The 27605-nt window shown below is 41.3% G+C and overlaps 1 protein-coding gene and 1 non-coding gene across 3 annotated transcripts in view; both read left to right on the forward strand.

Annotated features, from left to right (window-relative positions):
• Positions 1–27605, forward strand: part of CORIN (corin, serine peptidase) — a 224284-nt gene that overhangs the window by 75697 nt on the left and 120982 nt on the right. For both annotated transcript variants that reach the window (XM_058670142.1, XM_004579119.4), the window contains exon 4: positions 16183–16384. In XM_058670142.1, coding sequence (XP_058526125.1) covers positions 16183–16384 — 202 coding nt within the window. The remainder of the gene's footprint in view (positions 1–16182; positions 16385–27605) is intronic.
• LOC118760041 (U6 spliceosomal RNA) lies at positions 18596–18701 on the forward strand. The gene has a single exon (XR_004996538.2). It is a non-coding gene; the product is annotated as a U6 spliceosomal RNA (small nuclear RNA).

The raw sequence follows: 27605 nt of genomic DNA on the forward strand, positions 1-27605 counted from the left end.
GTGCTATGGATGTGTAGGCAAGGTTGCTGCAGAAATCCAGGCACATACACACACTCACACACATAGTATGTGACTCTGACAACAAACTCCACCGAAAGACTTGGGTGCATTAGAATAGAAGGGTATATGTAGGTATGTAGAAAATAGGCATTCTACATTGTGTTTCTCCTGGAAGGAGTACTAACTTTAAATTGATTCTGGTAATTTCCACAGCAGGATGTGAAGTACTTTCCTTGCATAGATGAATAAGGTATTGGCTTATGATTTATTCCTGACTATGAAGACATTCTCACAAATGTTATAGTTGACTCATTAAGCAAACGTGCCTTACATTTGCCTCTTTGCTTTTTCTGTAATGTAATGAGAAATAATGTTTGAATTCAGAGTTATTGGGGTTAATTGAGAAGCTGCCACCTTCACAGGCCCTGGCTTCACCTTTTTTTTTCTTTGGTCTTATTCCTCTTACAGATCTACATATTCAATGTTCTTCCTAATTGGTTTGTCAGAAATCATTCTGGCAAAATATTTTTTTCTGTGTTACCTAGAATGGAAAATGTCTCCCCTAGTTTATACTGCTGGTGCAGTCCTCACCTGCATTAACTTCACAGTATAGCCAGCAATTGGTATGAAGTATTTCCAATCAAATTGATTCCTTCTAATCTGTTCTTTGCCCTTGCCCCAAGATACCATTGTTTATATGAAATATGAAAGGAATTGTCACATTTGAGGTTAAACGATCCAAGTGATTTTTTTGTGTGAGTGGGGAAAACATTAAAAATCTCCTAGCAATTTTCAAAGCATACAATACATGGCTTTCTGTTGTACAGCATGGTGACGATAGTTTTCTAGAGGTTATTCTTCCTGGGTAACTAAAACTTTGCATCCTTGGACCGCCATTTCCCAGTCCTGCCTCCCTTTCCCACATCTGCTATAATCACACTTCTGTTTGTTTTCTGTGACTTCAACCATAGATGCAGTGACTGAAGGCTGGCAAAATTCAGCAGCTTCCTTTGGGCATCCCATGTGTGTTCGGAGCCCGGGCACTTGCGGCATCATCGGCTTTCCCAGACACGGTGCTGATGCCCTAGGTCCTGGGATTTCCTTGCGGGGAGACTTTTAATTACTACCTCAGTCTCATTGCTCATGGCTCTATGCAGATTTTTATTTTCCTGATTTAATCTTAGGTTGTGTGTATCCAGAAATCTTTTTTTTTAAAGATTTATTTTTATTGGAAAGGTGGATACACAGAGAGGAGGAGAGACAGAGAGGAAGATGTTCCATCCGAGGGTTCACTCTCCAAGCAGCCGCAACGACTGGAGCTGAGCCAATCTGAAGCCAGGAGCCAGGAGCTTCCTCTGGGTCTCCCATGCGGGTGCAGGGTCCCAAAGCTTTGTGCCATCCTTGACTGCATCCCCAGGCCACAGACAGGGAGCTGGATGGGAAGTGGGGCTGCTGGGATTAGAACCGGCACATTCAAGGTGAGGACCGTAACCACTACGCTATCGCACTGGGCCCCCCGAAATCTTTTGATTACTAAAAGGTTTTCCAACTTGTTAGTATATAGATGTTCATAGTAATTTCTTGTTGCCCACGATAGGGTTTGAGTTGTAGGGATTCCTCCCTCCAGTTCGCTGTTCTCCATCCCCATACCGCACATGCTATTTCACCCCATAATTTTACCACAGTCACCAGTCCAACATTCTGCTATCTAAGTGTATAATGGCATTGTACATAAAAGTAGAAAATCTAGTATATTGTTAAGGTATATTTAGCAGTTTCATTTGTATATTAGTGGTGTCATTTGCTTTTTTTAAGACTTCTTTTTATTTGAAAGACAGAAAAAGAAAGACAAGTCCTGCATCCACTGGTTCATATCCCAAATGGCCACAAAGGCTGGAGTGTGGCTGGTCCTAAGCCATGCGCTTCTTCTGTGTCTCCCACATGTGTGCAGGGTATTAACGCTTTGGACCAGCCTCAGTTGCTTTCCCAGGCTTTAAGTAGGGAGTGGATCAGAAGTGGAGCAGTGGGGACATGAACAGGCACCCATTGGCATGCTGCTGGTGCATAGGCAGAGGCTTGGTGATGGCCCTTCTGATATCATTTGTAATGCTCCTTTTTCATCTCTAAATCTGAGATTTTTTTCTAAAGCTACTAATCTGACAAAGTTTAAGTATTTTGTTTATCCTCTGAAAAAGCGAACTCTTTTTAAAATTTCAGTTATCTCTATTCTGATCCTCGTTGCTTCCTGCTAATTTGGGGTGTGGTTGAGCCTTGGTTTTCAAGTCCTAGAGGTGCCTTGTTAGATTATTTGAGACTTTTTAAAAATGTAAGCACTTAATGCTATAAATTTTTAAAGATTTGTCTGTTTCAAATGCAGAGGGGAGCGATCTTCTATCCACTAATTTACTGCTCAAGTATCTGCAATGGCTGGAATTGGGTTGGCCCAAAGTCAGGGCCTGGAGCTTCTGCTTGGTCCCCCATGTAGTGGTTCAAGAACTTGGAGCATCTTTTGCATTTGTAGTCATTAGCAGTGAGCTGAGTCAGAAGTGGAGGAGCCAGGACTCAAACAGGTGTTCATGTGGGATGCTGGCACTGCAGATGAAGGCTTAATTTGCTATACCCCAGCAATGGCCTCCGAACTTCCCTCCTATCCCACAGGCTTTTTCATTTATTTCAAGAAAGTTCTTGTTTTCCTTTTTCTCAGTTACTCATTGGTTGTTCCATAGCATGTTGCTTAATTTCCATGTGTTTGTTAAAGTTCTGTTGTTGATTTCTTGCTTTATTCTGTCATTGTCTCAGATGCCTGGTATGATTTCCATCTTTTTGTGCCCTTCTATGGCTTGTTCTAGAGAGCGTTCCATGTGTGGATGAGGGGCATGTGAATTCTGTCTGTGTCTCTAAGACCCAGTGGCTTAGTCTTCAGTTAGTTCTTCGGGACAAAGTGGCACTTCGAGGTGAATGTGGGCTTCCTAGGGTATGTATCTTTCAGTCTACAGAGTTGGGTGTCAGTAACGGTGGGAATATGATAGTCAGGGTCTTGTTCTTGCTGCTAAGGGACAAGAAGGGGGCTGTCCCTCAGTCACGCTGGCATGTCTGGATTTCTGCACCCATAGCTGTGGCTCCATGAAGGTGTGATGTGGATGACTCATCTGTTGAAAGAGTGCAGCTGGTGCTGCGGCTGAGAACACCAAGTGCCCTGGCCTCAAGACAGGGGCAGATGAATTGAGTGCTACACCTGACTACAAGGCATGCAAGGGGTCTGGTACCGGCAGGTATCACTCCAGAAGGTGAAATACAGGCAAGTTTGCCCCTGGGTCTCACCAGGTGGATTCCAGTCTGTTTGAGAAACTTGATATGGACTATTAAGTCTTTGTGTCACAGTGAGGTTGTTACGCAGATCTCCCAGGAGTGGAGCCAGATGTGGGATGAGGGAGTGGCCACTTGCTTGAAGCATACTGAGTATAATGAGTGAAAATTATTCCAAGGATTGCAATACCAATATCAGTCCCTGTTCTATGAAGCATAGATGTGCAGATGCAAGGGTGTTTCCATTTCTGTGAGCTAGGAGGTGCAGAGGGAAATTCCTGTTGGGTCCAGACTTTTTAATGGAGCCCAGCTTGCACTAGCCTGAGGAAGAAGGGAATCCTCTGGATCACATGTAATGAGTGAATGAATTCACGTCTGTAGTTGATGCCTGAAACTCTGTTGCTGGGTGCAGTGAGTTTGACTTTCCTGGTAGCACCAAGCCTCTGCAAAGTAAGTGGGGTCTGGAACTTTGGGTTCTGGGGGGAGGCTAGGGGAAACAATAGGTCTTCCCTTTTTAGAGCATAGTTGGCTCAGCCCCCTAGTATGCTCCCCAGGCCAGAGTGGAAGTCATTGGGAGGTTGTGGAGGACTGTGCAATTTTCCTTTAGTTAGAGTGGTGGGGCACAGGGCAGTTTCCTCCTATGGTGTCCTGGGAGATGGTGTTTCTCATGCAGCAGCTGGCTGTATGGGGCGGGGTTGGCTGACTGCATCATGTGGCTGGCTGTGTTGGCATGTCTGTCCTCTAGAGTTTCTGTGCTGTTACTTCCTCAATGAAAATGTGTTAGTCCCCTGGGAACGTGGTCCTTCCTTTGTTGTTCTGATGTTTTTGCAAATGAGATTAGTGGATTTCCCATGTGGGAACCACAAAAGCTCATGGGAAAAGATTTAAAGATAAGTTGGTTTTAAAAATGTCTTCACATCAGAAACAATTACAATACATTTTCCATGAACTTTTAAGATTCTCCTTATATACCTAATATATTGAAAATGTTTTAATCATGAAAGGGTGCTGAATTTTCTAAAATGCCATTTATGATTTTTGAAAGAATCATATAATTTTTGTCTTTCGTTCTGTTAATGTGGTATATCACCAGAACCTTCTTTGTGAGCCTGGTGTGATGACAATGTTGGGTCTTTACCTTGCTCCTTGGGGCTGGGATCCTGTGTGGGCACTGGTTTGTGTTCCAGCTATTCCACTTTCCATCCAGCTCCCAGTCAGTAGCCTGGGAAAGCTGTGGAGGATGGCCCAAAGTCTTGGGACCCTGAGCCCACATGGGAGACAGAGGAGGTTCCTAGCTCCTAGTTTCAGATCAGCTCAGCTGTGGCTGTTACAGCCATTTGGAGAGTGAACCAGTGGACTCAGCATCTTTGTCCTTTTCTCCCAGGGTCTGATCTGCCTGCTCAATAAAATAAATCTTAAAAAAAACTGTCCTTGCATTCTGGGAGTAAATTCTTAGCTGCTTATAGGAAATAACTGGTTTAATGTGATGGAATTTAATGTGCTGTTGAGAATTTCTGCTCCCATATTTGGGAAAAATATCGGTGTGTAAATTTTTTTATGCTGTCTGGATTTGGAAGCAGAATAATGTTGGCATCAAAGTGAGTTTGGAATGGTTCAAGAAGGATTGATGCTCCTTTAAGGCGGCTATAATTTAACATGAGTCAAAGTCCTGGGCCTTTTTGGGGGGGGGTAAGACTTTCGACCACTGACTAAATGTCTTGGTGGTTTTCGCAGAGTTGTCTATTTCTATGGGGTTCAACCTTGGTGGTTGTACATGTCTGGGATCTTTCGTCTTGGTGACCCAGTTGGCTGACATACAGCTGCTCCTAGTGATCTCCTGTGATGCTTTGTGCTTTATCCATGTGGGAGCACTTGTCATGTTTCCTTTTCCACTTAGGATTTTATTTGTATCTTCACATTTTATTCTGGTTTAGCCAAGTTTGTCAATTTTGTCTCTTCAAAGACAACCTTTCAGTTTTGCTGCTCTTATTTTTCTGGTCTTTCATTTATTTCTGCTGTGACATTTCTTCATTACTTTAAGCATGATCTTTTTAAAATAAAAAGATTTATTTTTATTTAAAAGTGTAGTTAAAGTCCAATACTTCTGTCTTAGTTTTTCATTTGGACAATCTGTCTTCTATTGAGTCTGGGCTATTGAAGTTTTCTGCTATTGCATTTAATCTTTTATTGCATTCAGATGTGTTACTATTTATGTATTTAGGATCTCCAAAGTTGGGGCATATATATTAATTACTTCTCATGAGTTGGACCTGTATCAGTGTATAATAAATGTTTTTGTCTTTTTACTTTTTCAAAATTATTTTATCTGATATAACTATCCTTACTCCCGTTTTCATTTTTGTGCCTTCAAAGATAAAATTATCTGGTATGCAGAAGATAGTTGGGTCTCGTTTCTACCCAACTTGAGTGTGTTTGGTTGGAGTTTAGCTATTTAGGTTGAAGGTAGGGATTGATGGTTAGGACTTTTTATTTTGCTAATTTTAAACCCTTCCTCTTTTTTTTGTTATAACATGGGGGAATCTTATGCTAAAACAATGAGCATTTTTCAGAGGTGTAATTTTATGAAAAAGGCAGATCTACAGAGAGGAAGAGAAACAAAGATCTTCCATCTACTGGCTCATTCCTCAAATGGCCACAGTGGCTGTAGTTGAGTCACTCCAAACCCAGTAGCCAAGAGCTTCTTCCAGGTCTTCCACATGGCTATAGGCTCCCAAGCACTTGGGCCACCCTGCTCTTCCTCCCCCTGTTGCTTTCTGAGGCCGTAAGCAGGGAGCTGGATTGGGAGTGGAGCCACCGGGGCATAGTCTGGTGTCCATATGGGATACTAGCCATGACAGGTGGATGCTTAACCAATTGAGTGGTCATGCTGGCCCCACAACTGAACATTTTCAAGGATGAGGGAAGACAAACTGTTGCTAACTATTCCTTTACTTTGAACTGCTGCACTTTAGTACAGAGGGGCATCCAAGGTAGGAATTCATGAGTGAAAGGAATAGTATAGGTTGATTTTCCATCCATAAGGAGTTCTAGATAACAGGTTATTGAGCACAGTAGTAGCAATATCAGCTATTACATTGGTATCTTCATGTCTCAAGTATGTGGCTTCATTCTATATGTTCTGTATTTTTCAAGAAGAATTTTTGATGTCAAGAGTTCAGTTTCTCATTTAATCTCCTTAAGTCAATGGGTTAATATTGAGTATTCTTGTGACAAAGCCCATAACTGGAACGTGAGAGAATACTCAGAACAGACAAATCACTAAGCAGGACAAGACAGGTTAGTACAAATGCTGAAAATCAGGATGATACAAGGAGATGTGGGACTGCTCAGTGAAAACCTTTGCCGCGCTCTTAGAAGGCTAGCTGTTTGATTCCCACCTCTGCTACAGTCCCTATCCCTGCAAGGCGATCTAGCTGTTGCAATTAATTTGGGGAGTGAAGGGAACTGCTTCTGTTTGGTGTTCTTGATGGCAGTGAGTACTTAGTCAAAAAAATGACAACAGCTTTCACTACTGGACTTGATGAAGACAGGGTTAAACAAGTAATGTTTGAAAATGGATACAAATTTAAGAAAAAAGCCTGGATTAAATTATTTTGTGGCATGACTCTTGTAGCAGTTATACTGTTTGAATATTTGGTTCTAATACATTTATAGGAGAAGAAATGTTTTTAAAGATTCCTTTTTGTTGGAAAGGAAGATTTTACAGATCGGAAGCAAAGACAGAGCTCCTTCATCCAGTGGTTCACACCCCAGATGGCTGCAAGAGCCTGAGCTATGCCAGTGTGACAGCAGGAGCCTCCTCCAGGTCTCCGATGTGGGTGCCAGGGCCCAAGGATCCAAGCCATCCTTCACTGCTTCCCAGGTCACAACAGGGAGCTGGAGTAGAAGTAGAGCAGCTGGGGCATGAACTGGCACCCACGTGGGTGCCAGAACCATACAGGATCAGCTTACTACACCACCATATTGGCCCCTTAACAGTTTTTGAAAGATGTATTTACTTGAAAGGCAGAGTTACACACACACACACACACACACACACACACGGAGATAGAGGGAGAGAGTGAGTTGTTCCATTTGCTAATTTCCCCAATGGCTGCAATAGCTGAGGCTAATAGAGACCAAAGCCAAGAGCTTAATTCAGCTCTCCGTGTGGTTGGGAGGGGCCAAGCAGTTGGGCCCACTGTACTGCTTTCCCAGGCAAGGAACTGGATTGGAAGTAGAAATACTGGGATCTGAACAGGTACCTGTACAGGATGCCAGCATCATAACCTGCAGATCAACCCAGTATGCAATGGCCGGAGCTGTGCTGAACCAAAGCCAGGAGCTGCTTCCGGGCTTCCCGGGAGGGTGCAGGGTCCTGACGCTTTGGGCCGTCCTCGACTGCTTTCCCAGGCCACAAGCAGGGAGCTGGATGGGAAGTGAAGTGCTGAGATTAGAACAGGCACCCATATGGGATCCCAGCTCATGCAAGGTGAGGACTTTAGCTACAAGGCTATCGTGCCAGGCCCCAGCTAGTCCTTTGTTAATAACAACTAGTTTATTGTCTTCCCTTACCATGGCCTATATATATATATATATATTTTTTTTTTTTTTTGCTGAGCATTGGGAATATGACTGTGAAACATTGCCGGGCAGTGTTAATGCTTTTAAAATTACTTTGTCTTTCTCCTTACAAGAGCATGTGCTGCTTACAGGTAGGACGTGTGTTCTGCTTGGTATTTACTTTGCTGTTGAAGTGCCTTCCATGTTTAGGAGTACAAAAGAAGTTTTTTGAACGAGCAGTGAGAAAGAATCCACCTGTCTCCATGGCCCTTGCATGACCCAATTCATGGAAGTGGTGTAAACTTGGGTAGGAAGATGCCCTTAAGCACAGAGCTGGGATTGTGGAGTCAGCTGTTGGTAGAAAAAGATGTGGGCTTGGTGTGCACATACATGAATTGAATTCCTGCTTTTGCTATTGACTCGCTGTGCAAACCTTGGCGGGGGAATCCCTTAAACCTTGTTTCCTCAGCTGTGAAAGAGACCCTAACTGACAGGGAGGGCAAGTGAACTAATGTGGGTGAGTCTGAGAGTGCCGCGAGCAGTGTTAGAGTCCTTCAGTAAACACTGAGAACAAAGGCGCAGGCGAAAGTGATGAATGTGAGAAGGTTTGGAACAGGACGAACAGAACAAGGTTAGGGCTTAACCCAAAGAGGGGTGTCACGCGATAGGCAGTAACAAGCATAATGACAGACTGGATGAGAAGAATAAAAGATGAAATCACGAAAGGAAGCCAGCTAGATGAGCATTTTCTTCCTAGACCATTGAAAACCATTGTATACAAAGAACTTTCCCTTGGCTGGATTCAGGTTAAGCCTGGCATGTGTAGCAGGTGAAGCTGCAACTAAAGATGCTGGTATCCAGTATGAGTGCAGGTTTGTGTTCCTGTTACTCCAGTTCTGATCCGGCTTCCTCCCAATATTCCTGGGAAAGCAGCAAAAGATTGGTGAAGTGCTTGGACCCCTGCACCCATGTGGGAGACCCATGTGGGAGACCCATGTGGGAGACCCATGTGGGAGACCCATGTGGAGGACCCATGTGGAGGACCCATGTGGAGGACCCATGTGGAGGACCCATGTGGAGTTCCAGGCTCCTGGCTTCAGTCTGGCCCAGACCCAGCCACTGTATCCATTTAGAGGAGTGAATCTGTTTTCCCCTTTCTTTCTATAACTGCCTTTCAAAATTAATCTTAAATGAACCCTCCTTTATAATCCTGTTTGAAACTCAAGTTCTGGAAATGGGTCAAACACACGCAGAAGCGTCCACAGGGGAGACCTGTGAAACTAACTTGTGAATTAAAATGAGGCAATTGAGACAAATTAGGGCAAGGGAATTGTGTTGTGCTGTAATACTGCCTGATGCAATATTACTGATGCAATGGAATCAGTGTGAGCAGTCCTTTAATGAAATGTGCCCCAGAAAGGAGACCAGAATTAGTTTCTTTTTAGGATATTGGACAAAAGGGAGCAAAGCACACGAGGTTAATGTTCTACTATTTTTGAAAAGTCATCCATCAAATAATCCCATCATCTTCCACTGCGATTTGATACCCTGCTGATTTGGTTTAAAACAATTTTAAATTTGATATAAGGGAAATTTTAAAAGAACTGACATAAATTGCACACAACTCAAGATACAAATATTTATTGCGCTGGTTGAAAATGGGATTTGTAATTAAGGGCAGTGAAGACTTACTACTCGTTGAACTTTTTGTGGAATGCTAAGCTTGGGATTATAAAATAAAGTATGTTATTGTAGAAAGAGAAAGGAAGGAGGGAGGGCAGGGTGGGAAGTATCATCCTCTTAAATCTGTACATGTAAGTTACTTGAAATTTGTTTACCTTATATAAATAAGATTTTCTTAAATCATTAATCGGAAACACTAGTGCAGAAATATCTAGTAAATTAATCTGTGCTGCCTCTCTTCAAAGCCCCAAAATGCTCTGCTAAATGTGATTGGCTAATCTCATTGACTTAAAAGTAGCTATCCAGAACTTTGAGTGTTCATTAGTTTATATACATTGAGTGCTTATTCTTAGTATTGCATTTAGAACTAATTGTGTAAGTAAGAATTTCTGTGAAGTGAAATCATGGAAGAATTTCATATTACCTAATCTGAGAAGTGGATAAATTCATCATAATTTCCAAGGGAGTAAAAGGATAATGCACATAAGACACATCTTTCTGTTTTAAGACTTATTTATTCTTTGAAAGTCATTTATAGAACGAAGAAGAGGCAGAGAGAAGGATCTTCCATCTGTTGGTTCACTCCCCAAGTAGTTGCAAAAGCCAGAGCTGAGCCAATCTGAAGCCAGGAGCCCAGAACTTCTTGTCTCCCATGTGGTTGCAGGGTTCCAAGGCTTTGGATTGTCCTCTACTGCTTTCCCAGGCCACAAGCAGGGACCTGGAAGTGAAGTGGAGCAGCCAGGATACGAGCCAGTGCTGATGGGATCCTGGCACATGTAAGGCAAAGACTTTAGCCACTAGGGTGCTGGAGCAGGCCCAAGACCCATCTTTATTTCCTAATTCCCATACCCTAAGACTATTAGCAGTGAGATACGAGCAGAGGGAATCCCTTTTGATCTAGAATACTGAGTCAGAGTAAGATAACAATAACACTAACGATCAGAACCCCATTTCAACTCAGCACTTTGTTTTGTTTCTAAATTTTTCTCGAATCAGAGGCTATCCTATCATCGATTGTCTGAAAATTTATTACAAAATCATGTCTTTTTAATGTTGGTGTTTTAGAGATACCAATTACCCTAACCTGATCATGCCATGTGTATAATAGGAATGTCTCACTCTATTGCTGTGTCTACTTAAAGTAAAACTGTATTAAAAATGTATCCCACCAGCAATGCATTACATTCATAAGTGAAATTTTCCTGTAAAGATCGGCTCTAGATTCTCCTCATTTCCCTAGTTATTTTTATTTTCAAAGAAAAGGAACATTAATTGATGGCCAGGGGTTTGCTGTAGGTAATTAAATCCAACAAGTTCTTACCTGCCAGTGCTGACCTCCACTTTCTGGTAGACTTGGCACCCAGGGGAAAAAAGTTCCCAGGGGAAAAAATGTCACACCCATTTCTTCCACCCTTTCTAAGCCTAGTTAGATGGAGAAACAGTGATGAACGGGACCATTTCAGCAGTGCCTTGTCTTCTCCCCACGGAGAAATGACTTTGCATGGCACACAACATGCAATTGATTCACAAAAATCTCTTTGCTTTTGGTGAGAATGTGTAAAAAGACAATGCCAGAGTTACATGCTTCAACAACAACAAAACGAGACATTCTAGGAAAAATGTTTACACATATGTGGAGGCAGAAAGAATAGAAAATTGACACAATTTTCTAAATGGTTCAAAGTCAGGAATCATTGAGAGTGATTCCCTTTTATATTCACATTTGTTAGCTGTGAGTGAATTCAAGCAAAACTGACATATTTTTTTCTGTCTAAAATGAAGTTTTTCATTCTTTGTCACACATAATTATAGTTCTGTCTTTGTAGGTATTTTTCTCAACCACTGGTGTCTTTTATATTTTTGTTCTAATCCAGAGCTTTTGTGGCTTCCAGTTTCTGAAGAATTCTTCCTGTTCACTAAAACTTACTTGATCATTTACCCTCTGCTGAATTCTTGCTCTTCTGGATTGCTTGTCCACAGCCTCTGGTGGACTATGGACAGCTGTGGTATAGTGGAAAGAATGTGGTCCCAAGAGGTGCGAGACTTTCTGTCAGTGATCTTGTGTGCTTTTGTAAATCATTTATTGTCAGCCCATCTGCCCGTTTGTATATCCATCTTTCTATTGAGCCATGCACCTAGGAGAGCCTTAGTGCTTTCATATAAGAGTACGTATTGTATTAATGTTTTCAGTGATAACTCTGGAAATCTTTGGAAATCATCACACAAGTACAGCATCATTGTTTGTATCGATGCTGTCTTGAGACCTCTTTTTAAAAAGTTTCAGAGTATGACTGTTTGCTCAGCACAGATTTTTTTCTCCAAGTGAATTTAACTATCAGAGAAATCGTATCTCTGGCCCAAGTCACACTGCCTTGAAGATGGTGTAGCCAACCAAAAAATTGATTTTCATTTCATATATTAAATATTCTCCTTTTTGTTTTCCTGGCTATGTGGTGCTGGGAAATGAGGCTTTTGGTGATCTAATTACTTCAAATATGGTTTACCCTCAAAGGTACTCAGATACATTCAAAAGCTGAAAGAGTCACAGGGCTGGAACAGCAGAATAGCAGACTAATCCTCTTCCTATAGCAGTGACGTCTTGTATTGGTGCCAGTTCATGTCCCAGCTGCTATTCCAATCCAGCTCTCTGCTTATGGGCTCATGGCTTGGTAAATTGGGGGAAGTTGGCCCAAGCCCTTGAGATCCTTCACCGTGTGGGGGACCTGAAAGAAGTTCCTGGCTCCCAGTTTCAGATCAGTTTATCTATGGCTGTTGCAGCAATTTGGGGAGGGAACCAGCAGATGGAAGAGCCCTCTCTGAGTGTAAATGAAGAAAAAAAAAACTGATGGATTCTAAAGAAAATGTAATTTAAACTAGCAAAATTGCCGTGTGTGTGTGTGTGTGTGTGTGTGTGTGTGTGCGCAGTCAATTTCTTCCTTGAATGGGCTCTGGGAATTTTAAAATGGTTACTTCTTAAAATTCAGAGGCAGAGACGATGAGAGACAGAGTGCAACCAAGCTCACATCCACTTGTTCATCTCTCAAATACCCAGAAAGGCTGGATCCCGGAGCTGGCAACACAACCCACATAGTAGTGACAACCCATTTACTTGGAGTCACTGCTGCCTGCCAGTGTCTGCCCTGACAGAAAGGTGGTTTGGGATTGAACCCAGATACTCCAGTATGGGATGCAGAAATCTTTATTTGAGATGCATGTTATTTCTTTGAAAGTCAGAGTTAGAAGAGAGGAACGAGGAAATGAGGGAGATGAGGGAGATGAGGGGGAGAGGAGGAGATTGGGTGGGGCAGAGGGAAGCAGAAGTAGGGAGACTAGAGAAAGGCGGGGAGAGAGAGAGAGAAGTCTTCTATCCACTGATGGAAAACTCTAAAATGGCTGCAATGGCTAGGGCTGGGCAAGGCTAAAGCCAGAGGTCTCCTGTGTGGTGCAGGGGCCCAAACACTTGGGTTGTCTTCTGCGGCTCTCCCAGGCATGTACGCAGGAACCTAAGTGACACATTAGTGGAGCAGCTGAGAGTCTAGCAGGTGTGCATGTGGGATACTGTCATTGTAGGTGGTGGCCCAACTCTATCACAGTGCTGGCCCTCATAGGGATCTTAGCTGCAAGGCTAAACATCTGTGTCTGAGAACTATTTAACGTATAGAGAAGCTATGGGAGCTCAAGATGAAAGCAACAGAAGACACAGGCTTCAGATCTGGAACATCTGCATAAAAACTGGGTTCCCAAGCAGTTTCCCTAGTCCTTGGAAACTCTTATTTCCTCGGTGAAATAGATGCGGTGTCACTTTGCTGGGTTGTGAATGGAGGTCACTGTAACAGTCCGAGTACTGTTTTGATTTCTGGCCCAGGTCAACGTTGGGCATCAATATGAATCTGTTTTAAATTATTGATAGGATCTTTGACTTGTGCTCTTAGAAGCAAGGTTCTTCGCTCATAGCACAATATGCACAGTTGTGGGGGTTTGAGGGACAGTATCTGTGTCTTCACTTCTGTGATGCTCTTTCATCTTTCTCACCAACTTGAGTGTCAATTTTAGGAATATCCTACCCCAGTACTTCTGTAACATCGAACTCCTGTTAAAGATCAGTAGGAACCTGTTGTATTCTTTCCCTGTTCTCATTTGTATTTTCATTCCCTTCTAATTGCCTTTCTCATTTTGCATTTTGAATTTTGATAAGGTAAAATGAAGTTCAGTGCCCTTTAACTCTGTCATGATTGTTCTGGTTTCAATATGTGGAACTTCCATGCATTGTTGGTTGCCTTTGAAAGTACAAATCATAGGTTGATAGTACCGCGTTGAACTCAGCACATTCTGAGTGACTGAATATTATAAGACAATAGGAAGTTGTATGTTTAATGAAGGGGGAGACTCATGAGCTAATAGTTTCCATCTGCTCGCTTGGGGGACAATGTTATGACAGGAGCTTGGGAAGGTTTCAGAGAAACTTAGGGAGAAAGGTGAGATTGAAAATGTGTTGAAGGAGAACTAGTGGAGACAATGAAGGGTCAGTGGTGGATACTGAAATGCTCTGAATGACTGGGGCAGAAAGTGTTAGAAATCCTAATGTAGGTTTTATTTAAAAAAGAGAGACATCTGCTCCCATCTGCTGGTTCATTCTGTAAATGTCCACAATGCTGGGAGCTGGGTTGGGGCTGAAGTCCGGAGCTGCAACACAATCCATGTCTCCAAAGTGTGTGGTGGGAACCAAGCTGCTGAAGCCCTGGGGGCTGCCCCCTCAGTATCTGTATTGGCAGGAGGCAGTCAGGAGCCAGGTAGCACACCTACCTAGTTATGGAATACCATATATCACAATTGCTGGGCTAAAATCTGTGCTTTTAAAGGTTGTAATTTTATCCCAGATCAAAGAATTAGTTGAACTTTTTTCAAGTACAGCATTTTATAAACATTTATTAAAATATTTATTTTTATTGGGAATGCAGATTTACAGAAAGAGACATAGAGTAATACCTTCCATCTTCTGGTTCACTCCCAAATGACCACAATGGCTGGAGCTGAGCCAATTTGAAGCCAGGAGTCGGGAGCTTCCTCTGAATCTTCCATGTGGGTGCAGGTCCCAAGGCTTTGGGCCATCTTCTATTGCTTTCCCAGGCATAAGCAGGGAGCTGAATGGGAAGTGGAGCAGCTGGGACAGGAATCAGTACCCATATAGGGTGTAGCACTTGGAGGTGGAGGATTAGCAAATTGAACCAACATGCTAGCCCTCTAGTTCTAATTTTATTTTTAAGTCATACTTGTATAAAGAGGGACAGAGATATCATCTATCTGGTGGTTTACTTCCCCAAATAGCTGCAGTGGCCAGAGCTATGTTTTTCCAAAGCCAGGAGCTTCTTCTAGCTCTCCCATGTAGGTGCAGGAGCCCAACAGGAACCTTGATGTGGAATGCTGACATCATAAGAGGGTTAGCCTTCTGCACCACAACATTAGCTCTGAAGATTTATTTGAACAAGCTGTCATTTAAAAAACAGTCACAATTCACTTACATCTTTCTCAAAAAGTAGTGAGACTATTTCATAAGAGAACACAGAATAAAAAAGAAACATAATATTCTGCTAACATCCCATCGTGTGGATGCGTATTAATGTCATGATTTATATCAGATCAAGGATAATTTCCAGAAGGAAGAAATTGGAAAGACCATGGATATAATGGTATCCAGAAAAGATAACTATGAGAATAAGCAAAGTCAACCTCTGAGTTGACATTGAACTCTGAAATAGGCAGGATCGCAAATGCACATAGGATCATGTGGTAACTAAGATGGATAGTATAAAAAACTTTACACAATGAGATTTGATTTTTTTATAGCCCTTGTCTACTCTGGAATAACTGGTTTTTCTACTTACCCTACTTGTTCTTCATTTAGTCGAGACATTGCACTTGTGATTACACAGTAAGTTGAAGGTATGTAACTGTAAGACTTAAAAATAAGAAAGGGGAAAGGATGGAGGATAGGGTGGACAGCATCACTGTTCTTAAAACTGTTTATGGAAACATAAAATCAGTTCTCTTACATGAATCAAACAGGATTATGGGATACAGATGGTGACATGCCATTTCTAATTCTGTTAGACATTATTTCATGTGATTCCATTGCTTTGTAAAGCAACTTCCACATACCGGAGTTTTCTTCTGTTACTGATTCTGTAATACTTTAAATCACGTTCATTGCATGTGTATATGGTTTGTATCTTTTGAAAATTGTGACGTATGCACAGATGATCTGGAGAAAATGTTCAAGCCATGATTACTTTAGAATTAATATCTAGAAATAGCATCACAGTGTCAAATATGTATATTTTAGGAATTTTTTTGATATGCACTGTTCTAACTATAATCTAAAATGTTGATTCCCAGTGTATATTCCCATGTGGCATGCAGGGAGTTTGTATTCTACGCATATACCCAGGACAAAAGTACCCTCACTCTGTAAATAATAATGGTTTGATTTCTTTCTCCCATGCGTCCTTATGTGAATGAACCTGTGTCTAGGACTGTCCATGTGTAATCATTCTTGCAGAATCTAGCTAGTGATTGTATGAACATGTGTATCTGGTATGTCCACTTCTGAGTGTAGTTCTCTTTACTGCCCAGGTACCTGCATCAGTATCCCGCACAGTCAGTGTCAGATACTGCCCTACCAAACCACACCTGTGTTCTCGATCGTCAAGCACATGGACCTGGAGAAGTTCCTCAAGTTCTTTGCGTACCTCCATCGCCTCAGTTGCTATCAGCATATCATGTTGTTTGGCTGTAGCCTCGCCTTCCCTGAGTGCATCATTGATGGTGATGACAGGTATTGTAGAACAAAACCCCTGTGGTGATGCTAGACCCTTAAAGCTGACCTGTTCGAGGTGCACAGAATTGTCCTAAGCTACTCTCTTTGATTGCTGTTGTTGTTATTAAAGGAGAAGGATACCTCTTGTTAGTCGTATCTAGTAGTAATGTTAGGAAACTAGGAATGATTTGCGAGCTTGCAATAATTTTGTCTGTGGAAAATAACTGTTTAGTATGTTAGATGGGTTCTCTTGGAAAGATGTTCACCTGCTGTTCTGGGTGAGAGGAACACTATTAGGGTGTGTTTCCTTATCACTTTAATGGGGGTGATTGAAGGAGTTTATTGAAGAGACTTTTTTTCTTTTTTAAAGATTTATTCATTTTATTACAGCCAGATATACACAGAGGAGGAGAGACAGAGAGGAAGATCTTTCGGCCGATGATTCACTCCCCAAGTGAGCCACAACGGGCCGGTGTGCGCCGATCTGAAGCCAGGAACCTGGAACCTCTTCCAGGTCTCCCACGCAGGTGCAGGGTCCCAATGCATTGGGCCGTCCTCGACTGCTTTTCCCAGGCCACAAGCAGGGAGCTGGATGGGAAGTAGAGCTGCCGGGTTTAGAACCGGCACCCATATGGGATCCCGGGGCGTTCAAGGCGAGGACTTTAGCCGCTAGGCCACGCCGCCGGGCCCTATTGAAGAGACTCTTACAGAAGGGAACAAATCAGTGATGGAAAGAACAAAGGTCTCGTGTTAAGGGATGTTGTTCTACTGACCAATGTTTGAATGGCCAAAGGGGCCAACAGCGCCTAGAGAGAGTTGTAGGTCTAGACCAGGACTCTGACTCAAAAGTGGAGCCCAGCCACTGCCAGCTCCTCAGGCCTGCATAGGGAGAAAGGAAGGAACAAACACCTTGACTTCGCTCTCCTTCCTGTCTCCTCACTGGCAGGGCCTCCCACCAACCAAGCTCGCCCATCACCAGACAATGAGTATGTGAGATTGAAAGTTAAAGGGATGTGACCCAAAATATGAGGATATTCTCAGCTCCAAAGCTCCAAATTTTATTGTCTAGATCAGTTATTGATGAGATTCTGGATGGTTGTTCTGGCGAATGCTGGAACCCAGAGCAGGCTGAGGTAGAGTGGATGGGGAGGGACAAATAGACTATAGTAGCACATCAAATACGGTTCTGAATGACCTTCATTAGGAACTAGTCCATCAGGAGTATATTACGGAAGAGTCTCAACAACAAATATACATTACATTTCAAAGCATGTATTAAATGCATACTCACAGAGCATCAATTACTTTCTGAATTAGCATATTGGGAGATTCTTAGATGTAATTGTTCCCAATCTTAATATCCTAAGTGCAAATAGGTTCCATATTAATTGTACTAATTTAATTAGTGTGTAAAATAATGCAAGGAATAGGGCAAAGATGTTTGTTATTGTAACTGGTGTAAAAGCTTGCATTGCCATTGCTTCTATATAGATAAAAAATAGCTTTTTCCATGTAGGAATGCAGTTTACCGTCCATAGCCACAGCCTGAGGGAAATGTTTCACAGTGCGGGGTTAGCTTCCCAGCGTGCCTTCGAGGTAGAAAGGTGGGGAAATCCAGCCAGGGCTTTCCCATTGTTAAAATATGGGCTGTCAACAAAGACGCCCTTGGTGTTCCTAGATGGTGGCAGGGTAATATGGTGGTTGGATGATTCGTTTCCTAGGGCTGCTGTCACATCTTGCTGCAGGCTGGGTGGTTTCAGAAGCAGAAGTTTATTCTCTAACAGTTCTGGAGGCGAGAAGCCTGGCATCCCCAGGCTCTCAACCGGGGCTCTGGGGGAGGATTAATTTCTTTTTGCCAGCTTCTGGTGGTCTCATTCATTTCTTGTCTTGTGGCCACACGACTTCAGTCTCTGCCTTTCTTTTCACATGTCGTCTCTTCTGAGTCTGACTCTTCTGTTTCCCTTGCAAGGACACGTGCTATAGGATTGAGGCCACACCAGAAAATCTGGGGTCACATTTTTCATTTCTAGATCTTTAGATGCATTTGCCAATATCCTATCTCCAAACAAGGTACTGTTGATTGTTCCCAAGTGTTAGGACTGGACCTATCTTTTTCACTCTCCAACACACAGCAGCATTTGGGAGGGCAGCCTGATGGAGCTACATGGCAGTCCTTCCTCCGTAAGCTGGCAACAATATTTGTAGTTAGTTTACAAAGTTAATATGATGGTACTCACTTCGGCAGCAAATATACTAAAATTGGAATGATACAGAGAAGATTAGCACGGCCCCTACGCAAGGATGACAAAGTTAATATGATGGTTAGTTGTTGTAACTTGGAATAGTGCCTGGCTCTTTAGAACAAACTCAAATTTCAGCAATTATAAGAAGTTGAAGATAGTATTATTAAAATGCCCACAAAGATGTTCATACCATATGCTAAATATTCTGTTTGATTGTAAGGTATGAATTTATTTAGATCACTTGAAGTTCCTTAAGCTGGATTCTGATTCCATTTCTGCCTAATCTTGAGCAAGTTCTACATCTCTTTTGCTTTCATTTCTTATGGGTTTATGTATATACAAAAATAAGACAATGAAACAGTACAATTACCTTCAAGGAATTTAAGTTCATTTTGACTGCTCTCCTAATTATTCAGTCTCTACTTGAGCAGTCAATTGTAAAATATTAAATTCCTCTGTAAAAATGCACTTAATTTGTTGTTTTCTGTGTATTTTAGGTAAAACTTTTGTTTCCTTGACTTGATTCATCTGAAGTGTAGTACTATGAGCTTTTCAGTTTTCTCTTACAATGATTAATAACATGCAGTCAAGAACACAAAATAATTCCATATCCTTTTTTTTAACCTCATTACAATTAGTTTTAAAATTGCAAAATCACAGTGCTTTCTGCTATCATGTAATGTGCGTGGGCCCTGCAACCTACATTTAGTAAGAAAAAAAATTTTAGAAATGTGAAATGTAGAAAATGGTAAAATCAAGCATTTATAATTCACTGCTTTAGATCATTCATTATATTAGTTTCTTGCACAATCCAAATAATGCAGAATTGCTTGTTTAACCAAAGAAAATAACATTTAAAATTTAAGAAGTTAGTGAAGGGATCTATAAATGGTATTGTTTTTAATGTGATTCACATTAGACCTGCAATATTTGATAAAATTTATTACTATGTAGAAATTAACATTTCTAATTTGAACCAGGATTGCTTTAAAATGTGTATATCAGGTTTTAATAGACAAACTTAGAGGAATATAGTTCATGAAATCTTGACATAGACTTATCCAAACAAGTTGGGTGACTCGAGAAATATGAAGTAGAATGGGTTCAGTAAGTAACAGGAAAGTGGTTGGGAATCTATGTAAAGAACATAGGGGACGGAACTGAGGATGTGAAATTCTTAGGGTACACCATGGCCATTCTCAGGTATTTCTGAACTATTACATGTACGAGGGAGCAATGTTCTTCTGTATAATTCCATAGGGCAAACATCAAACCAATAATGAAGGCCAATGAGAAGTCAAATCCTACTTAATATAAAGAACTTTAGAGAAGAAATCAATACAAATACAGAATTGTTGTCTCAAGAAATGGTGGGGGACTTCAGCTGACGGACAAGTGACTGGGGATACTCGTTACAGAATAGGGCATTTTACAGTAAATTTGTTCCCTATTGGATAAAAAAAAAAGGCACTGTGGCCCATCACATTGGTGGATAAGAAGACCCAAGAACTCGAACAGGATGAATAGAGTTAAATTTGTCGCATTTTTTTCTCAGGGATAATGAGAATATCTGTGTGCAGGTTATGACACCTGTGTCAGATCCATGGTAGTGAGAGTTGCCCAGCTGGCTTCCAAAAGGGTGGGCTGGGTTACCTGCAGCAGCTCTGCATTCCTAGGGGATGTTCAGGATTGGGATCCTGCTGCCCGAAGTCCTTTTTCTTTGTTCGTGCAGCTCTGAGGTCCTCCCCTAAGAAAATATCAAGCAAATATTTAAAGTGTATCACCTTGAGAAGGTACTGATCTTAGATCCCTGTGTGTCATGGCTGGCTTGATCTTTGTTTGGAGTTAAAGCAATTTATGGCAGATAATAGGACTTCTGATTCCAAATGTGAACTTCATTACCCTGTTGTCTGCTTATATTTAATCCTGACTTTTCCTTTTTTTTTTTAAAAGAATTTATTGGTACATTCAATTCTCAGGGTCAAAGCAAATGTATAATTGCTCAACACGGCTCTCATCAGTTCTCATGTTAATGTGATATTGATACGAAGAGAATAGATTCCATGTACTTCACAATACAGTTTAACAATATCGTGATTCTGCCTGCCTGCCCTTTTTCTTTCTTTCTGAATTTTTGGGACCATTGTTAGTTCCATGAGTTTTCTAAGCTGCTGATAATAAATTAAGAAGTGAATTCTGCTAAATTTTGTTTGCATGTTCATCTTTTAAACTTTTTGCTAAAATCCCAAGTAGGTAAAATAGAAGCTCTAGGAACCTCTCATTTCAACCTCTAGAGGAAGAAAAACAAGAGATATTTAAAAGTCCCTCTTTGGGAGGCACAATTTGTACATTTCTTTCAAATACTCTAGACTTGATTATAAAAGTGGCAGAATTCCCTGGTAAAAATGAGCTTGTTTCCCAGTTCCCACTACTTAAAATTAGAATAAATATTCTTATGTTCAATGTTCTTACGTACACCATGTTTGGGAGGGAACTTTGGGTAGTGGTAGTCATGTAGCCCAGTCCTTGAACTCCTCTAGTTGTGTTCTTGGGATATAGAGAGATTTTTATCTCAATAAGACTGGTTAAAATCTTCCTCCCACCCCTGTCATTTTGAAAGCATAGATGGTATGATTTTCTGGTTTGAGCCCCATCAAATAACCAAATCTGATGGGCACAAAAGCTATTTGAATTTTTTTTCTTTTAAACTATGTTACACTATGTTACACTAAACTATGTGTTCATGTCAGTTTTGAGTTGAATTTTACTGATCATGTTTTAGTAAAAGTAGCCAATCTGTCTATATATTATGTAATATAGACTGTATCCTTAAATATGTTCTATTTCACAGCATGGAACAACCTAAGTAAACATACACCTGAAATCATTTGAAGTCACATTGGAAAACATTTTGATATAAAAGATTTTTTCCCCTAGAAACTTAATTTTGCTGAATGTTTTTAACTGTATCAAGAACTTTTTTTTCGTTTCACATTTGGGAATAAACAGAAACATCACAAATATTTTTTTATAATTGCAATTTCAAAAATTATAGGTCAATATTGAAAGAAAAAGATGAGCTTTGTTGCTGTTGCCAACTAAATACTCAGGAAGTTATTTGCCATTTACTTCCCTGAAACCATTGACTTGTAAATAGCAGTTGCTTAGCCACAGCAGGCTGGTTACCTGGATGTATTGGTGTCCATTTCATTATTACATTTCCTGTCTGAGTTCCAGGCACAGCTGGTGAGTTGTTTGTTTTTGTCTTACGCATATGCACCTGATCTCGTCTGATCTCAGAAGCTAAGCAGGGTCGGGTCGAGCCTGGTTAGTACTTGGATGGTCCAACACATAAAAGAACAAATGCTAGGCAAGCTTTCATCTTAGCCACCAAAATGACTCAAAATCGAATGCACAGTCAGACAATTCAGATTGCTTTTGTTTTATAAAGATGTTAAGCTGCAGAATCAGAGCATGACAGATCTAATCTCTTTAAAAAATGTCTTTGCCTGTAGCATCTCAAGTGAATGTATCTCATCAAATCCAGTGGAATAATTTGTGTGGTTTTTCTCCTCCGTAATTCATTTGTGTCATGTGAATGTGACTGGAATTTAGAACTAGTACTTAGGATTCAGTTCATTTGAAGATTCATATTTATGGCATCACTTCATGATGTGCAAAAATCAAAACAGCTGCAAAAATAATTTTACAATTGCAAGTTTCTTTTGTGATTTGCTAATCCCTTGTCCCATGGGCTCCAGTAAAGTATGCCAAATATTAATGAGCATCAGGATCATGTTGGCTGGAAGGGTATGGGATTCTTGTGTGCTCTTTCAGAAGTCATTATGTGGTTTTACATTATTCACACTTCTTAATTCAAGCTATATGTTTCTCTTAGTATTTCCTTAAGTTTCTTTGTGTTAAGAGTGACATTCTGCTGTTGGCACACCATTGGGTTTGCATCTGATGTTTTCCTCGTACATAGGAATTATTTATAGATTGAATGGTGTGTGGAATTTGTTGACCTGAGAGGGCTGTGACTCATTAGCTTGGGGGTTAGGTGAGAATAATTTTGATTTCGCTACTGTCCCATGCAGGTCATTGACTCATCCTCTACATGTGGTGAGTTTATTTAGAAGATACTTACAGCCTGTCACTGTGTACAGTAGGATATCAGTGCAAGTAAAATAGATGAAAACCCTTGGCTTTACAGTGCTTATTAAATGGGTAAGAACCAGGCAAGAAGACCGAGTATAAGAAATGATAGTATGTTATATAGTGGTAAGGGCAATGAAGTAAGTAAATTAAGGGAATGGAGACCTTTGGGGGCCTGCCATAGAGTGGCAAGAGCATTGTCAGGACAAAGTTACACTTGACCCAGGAGGATATGGGAGTTCAAAAGATGCTGGAAAGCCAGATATCCCAAGCCACCTGATGGAATCAATGTTGAAAGCAGATCGAAACTCTTCCCAGGAGTGGAAATATGGGTTGAGGGTGAGCTGTCAAGGAGAAGTACTGGAAACTTGTCCAGTTGAGAGTTCTTTTAGTTCCTACCATCAATTTATACAACAAAGATACTGGAATATGATCTGGTTGTTTAATCTTTTAAAATAATTATTTTCATTTGAAAGGCAAATTTTACAGAGAGGATAGATATTATCTTCTATCTTGTGGTTCATTCCCAAAGTGGCGAAACTGCCAGAACTGACCTGATCTGAAGCCAAGAGCTTATTCTGAGTCTCCCATGTGGGTGCAGGCACCATCATCCACTGCTTTCCCAGGCTATAAGAGAATTGGATCAGCAGTGGAAGAACTGAAACTAGAACTGGGGACCATATGGGATGTTAACACCACAGAGTGGAATATTAGGTTGCTGTGCCACCTGGATGTCCCCTTCCCCCACCCAGTTGTTCAACCTTTTATGAAACATCTACTGGCACTTCTGATGTGTCAAGCACGTAGTTTGATGCTGAGGATATGGAGATGAATAAAACATAGCAGTGCCTTCTGGAGACTCAGCATAACAGGGGACCAGATAGGAAGACAACTCATTGTACAATGTGGCCAGTTTATAAGATGCAGGGGGTAATTTGGGAGGAGAGATCCTGTTTTTCTGGCATTGTTGGGAAAGGTTACTAGCTGGGAGGGAGGAAATAACAGCTGAAAAAGTATTAGGAGGGAGATAAGAAATCTGCTATATGGACCAGGAAAGGCAAAGAGGCCATGCAGGGTAAACAGCTCAGTAATAGATCTGTCAAAGTAGGTAGAGCAGCCATACCTAATTTAATTTTACTAGCACGCAAAACGTGGGAGAGAAATGAATGGATTTGAAGGAATTAAAACTTTTTTTGAAAGGCAAAGCAACAGAAGAGAAAGGAATAAGGAGCTTCCACCCACAGGTACACGCCCCACATGGCTATGACAGCCAGGTCTGACCTAGGCAAAAGCCAGGAGCCAGACACTGCACTCTGATCTGTTACATGGGTTGCAGATAGAAGCCCATGGGTGATTTTCTGTCTTCCCAGGCACATTAGCATTAAGCTGGAGCTGAAGAGTGGCTTCACTTGAACAGACACTCTCGTTTGGGAAGCCAGGATCACAAGTGACATCTTATTTGTTGCAACACAATCCCAGACTCCTTAAGGAATTCTTAGGAAGCAGAGTTGTCACTATGAAATGATGGATTACATGTGAATGATGAAGCAAAGGTCATTGGGTTTGGAGTGTTGGGCAAATGGCATAACGACCAAGAAAATCATGTCTACTAAAGGAAGAGTAGTGGTGCTGGATACCAACTTAATCTTAGGAGGGTTTCTTACTCTGGTTCATGAAGTGTGTGATGGTGATTTCCCCTTGAGTAGAAGTGAAAATTGCTTCCTGTAGGAGATGACATGATTTATGCTTTCATCCATGGATGTGTTGGTAAGCTGACTCCATAAAAACTAATAATAAACAGTAAAACCTTCCAATTGTAGCATTTCCTAACTTCTCTGGTGTGGATGCTCCTGTGAGATTTCAAGACAATAACTGTTCTACTCATAGACTATTGTGCTTCATTCCCTCAGGAAGTATTAGCAGATCTGTTGCATCTGTTGCTAGCTGTGAGATATGCAACTCTGGGCTCATTCTTTTATTCATTTGCCTTTTCCAACTTCTTCTCCAGAGTTTTTTATTTTTTTTTTTCAAAAAGGGCTACTGTTGAGCTCAGCCAACAGTCTCAGTTGGAGACTTCAGGAAAGTATGGGGCATAGCATAGTGAACTGCTTCCTCCTACCTGCTCCCGTGGCATGACTGCATCTCATCAGGGGCTAGACCTGCTGTCAGGTGGCCTTTCTACGTGGCACTTTGTTCAGGAAAGTGCTCCTCCTTGCCTGTTGAATGTGGGCCGCTAGTTCTGCCCCAGACTCCTGTGGATTCTTATAAACAATTGTGATCCTTCATAAGTGGCTCTTTGACCTCATGCTCTGCAGTGGTCCCACTTGGGTGGTTCATCTCTGTCCTGCTGAAATCATGACTAATGCAATAGAAAAAATAAAAAGGCACTATCCTGGATTTTAAAGTCTGAGAACACTGCTACCAAAAAATACCTCTTATTTTTCATAATTTCTCTTCTGATGTGAGACAATGACAAACATAAACATTCACTGGGAAAATTTATGATCCTGTGTGTCTAGTGGAGATGGGAGCCAAGGAGGGCCTTCCCTTGCTTGTCTCACACCCTTTGTGATTCTAAGGTTCCTTGAGGTTCCAGAATGTTCTAACATAGGCCAATGCTGCCGTGCCCCCACAGGGAAAGCAATCCCCTGCTGTGCTGTTTGTGTGCCCCTCAGTGGTGATGAGTTCATGCTGTTGTATCATGTTGGCAAGAGGAGGCCGTCTGAACCAGATATTTTGTTGGTATGGGCTGAGGTCTCAGTACTTGGCTAGGAGATCTTCTCTTTAGGTTACAGTTGCTCACAAAGCAAAGGAAGATTTACAAGGTTCTTCCAGCATCGGTATTCTCTTCTAACCAAGTAAGTGCTACAGCTAAGGGAGTTGCCTGGGACTCTGCGAGCATTATTCGCCGAAGAGCTCAGTCTAACCAAACCAAGAGAGTCAGAGTCTCTTGTCTCACACACACATACACGCACAGAGAAGAAAGAAACCACTTGTTGACTCAATTCTCAAGTGCCTGAAACGGTAGTTGGTATAACATATTGTCACAATAACAATATCTTAAAACAACAGTTACCTAACAGTTAAATAATAGTTTCTTTTGATCAGGAATCTGGGGATGACTTATCTGGATCCTCTGCTTCAGGTTCTTTGAAATGGGTACAACTGAGGTGATGGCCATGGTTGGGTCTTATCTGATGGTCCAGGGAAGGTTACCTTTGCAAGTGTGAGATACATGAAGAATTACATTTCCTCAAGGGTGGATGTTCTGCGGGTGTCAGTGCCCAGTTGGCATCTGTCAAGTCTTTGCCATGTGGTCATCGCAGTGTGGCAGCTGGATTCATCAGATCAGGGAAGGGATAGTCTGATTTAACCCAATGATCAACATGGCATTGTTTCATTTATTGGTGGGAAGCTAGTCTCTTGGCTGGCCCGCACCAAAGAGAAGAGGATTAGTCAGGGCATGGTACCTGGTTGGAGAGATCTCTGATCTTTGTAGATTCTGCCTGCCACAGATTGCTTTCTTTGAAAAAAAAATTATCGTTTGTCCTTTTGTCAAAGATTATTTGGCTGTATCTGTGTGGGTTCCCGTCTGGTGTTTCTATTCTGCTCCATTGATCTTCCTCTCTATCTTTGTGCCAGTACCAGGCTGTTTTGATAACCACTGCCCTATAGTATGTCCAGAGGTCTGGAACTGTGATTCCCCCTGCTAACTTCCTGTTCTTCAGGATGGTTCTGGCTATTCGTGGTTTTTTGTGTTTCCAGATGAACCTTTGGATCATTGTTTCCAGTTCCGTGAAGAATGTTTTGGGCAATTTGATTGGGATTGCGTTGAATGTATATATTGCTTTTGGCAATATAGACATCTTAATGATACTGATTTTACCTATCCAGGAGCATGGGATGTTACTCCATCTTTTGAGGGTTGTTCAATTTAAGTAGTTTGTAGTTTTCCTCAAATAGGTCTCCTACATTTTTGGTTAGGTTAATTCCCAGATACTTCATACTTTTCTCTGTTATTTCGAATGGTATTTTGCTGGTTAGATCTTTTTCCAACTTGGGGTTGTTTGCATAAACTATGGCTGTTGATTTTTGTTCATTAATTTTGTACCCTGCCACTCTACCAAACTCTCGTACAAGTTCTAGAAGTCTCTGTATTGAGCCTCTTGGCTCTTCTATATAAAGAATCATGTCATCTGCGTATAGTAAAGCTTGACTTCTTCATTTCCCATTTGGATTCCTTTGATTTTTTTTTCTTGTCTTATGGCCTCAGCAAGTACCTCTAGGACTATGTTGAATAGCAGTGGAGAAAGTGGACATCCCTGTCTTGTTCCAGTGGGAAGGGTTCCAGTTTTTCTCCATTCAGTATGATGCTGGCGTTGGGTTTTTCATATATTGCTTTAATTATGTTGTGGATTTTTCCATCTATGCCTACCTTGGTTAAGGTTTTTAGCAGGAAGTGGTGTTGGATTTTGTCAAAAGCTTTTTCTGCGTCTATTGATACTATCTTGTGATTCTTGTTTTTCAGTTTTTGGATGTGGTGTATCACATTTATGGATTTCCGAATGTTGAACCATCCCTGCATTCCAGGGATGAATCCTACTTGATCTGGATGAATGATCTGTCGGATGATTTTTTGAATTCTATTGGCTAGGATTTTGTTAAGTATCTTAGCATCAATGTTCATCAGAGAGATAGGTCTGTAGTTTTCTTTCTCTGTAGGATCTCTGTCCGGTTTTGGGATTAAGGTAATGTTGGCTTCATAGAATGAGTTTGGAAGGGTTGCTTCCTTTTCTATTGTTTTGAAGAGTTTGTAGAGGATTGGGGTCAGTTCTGTTCGG

This window comes from Ochotona princeps, chromosome 11 (assembly GCF_030435755.1).
Source record: "Ochotona princeps isolate mOchPri1 chromosome 11, mOchPri1.hap1, whole genome shotgun sequence".
Taxonomy (NCBI): Eukaryota; Metazoa; Chordata; class Mammalia; order Lagomorpha; family Ochotonidae; genus Ochotona; species Ochotona princeps.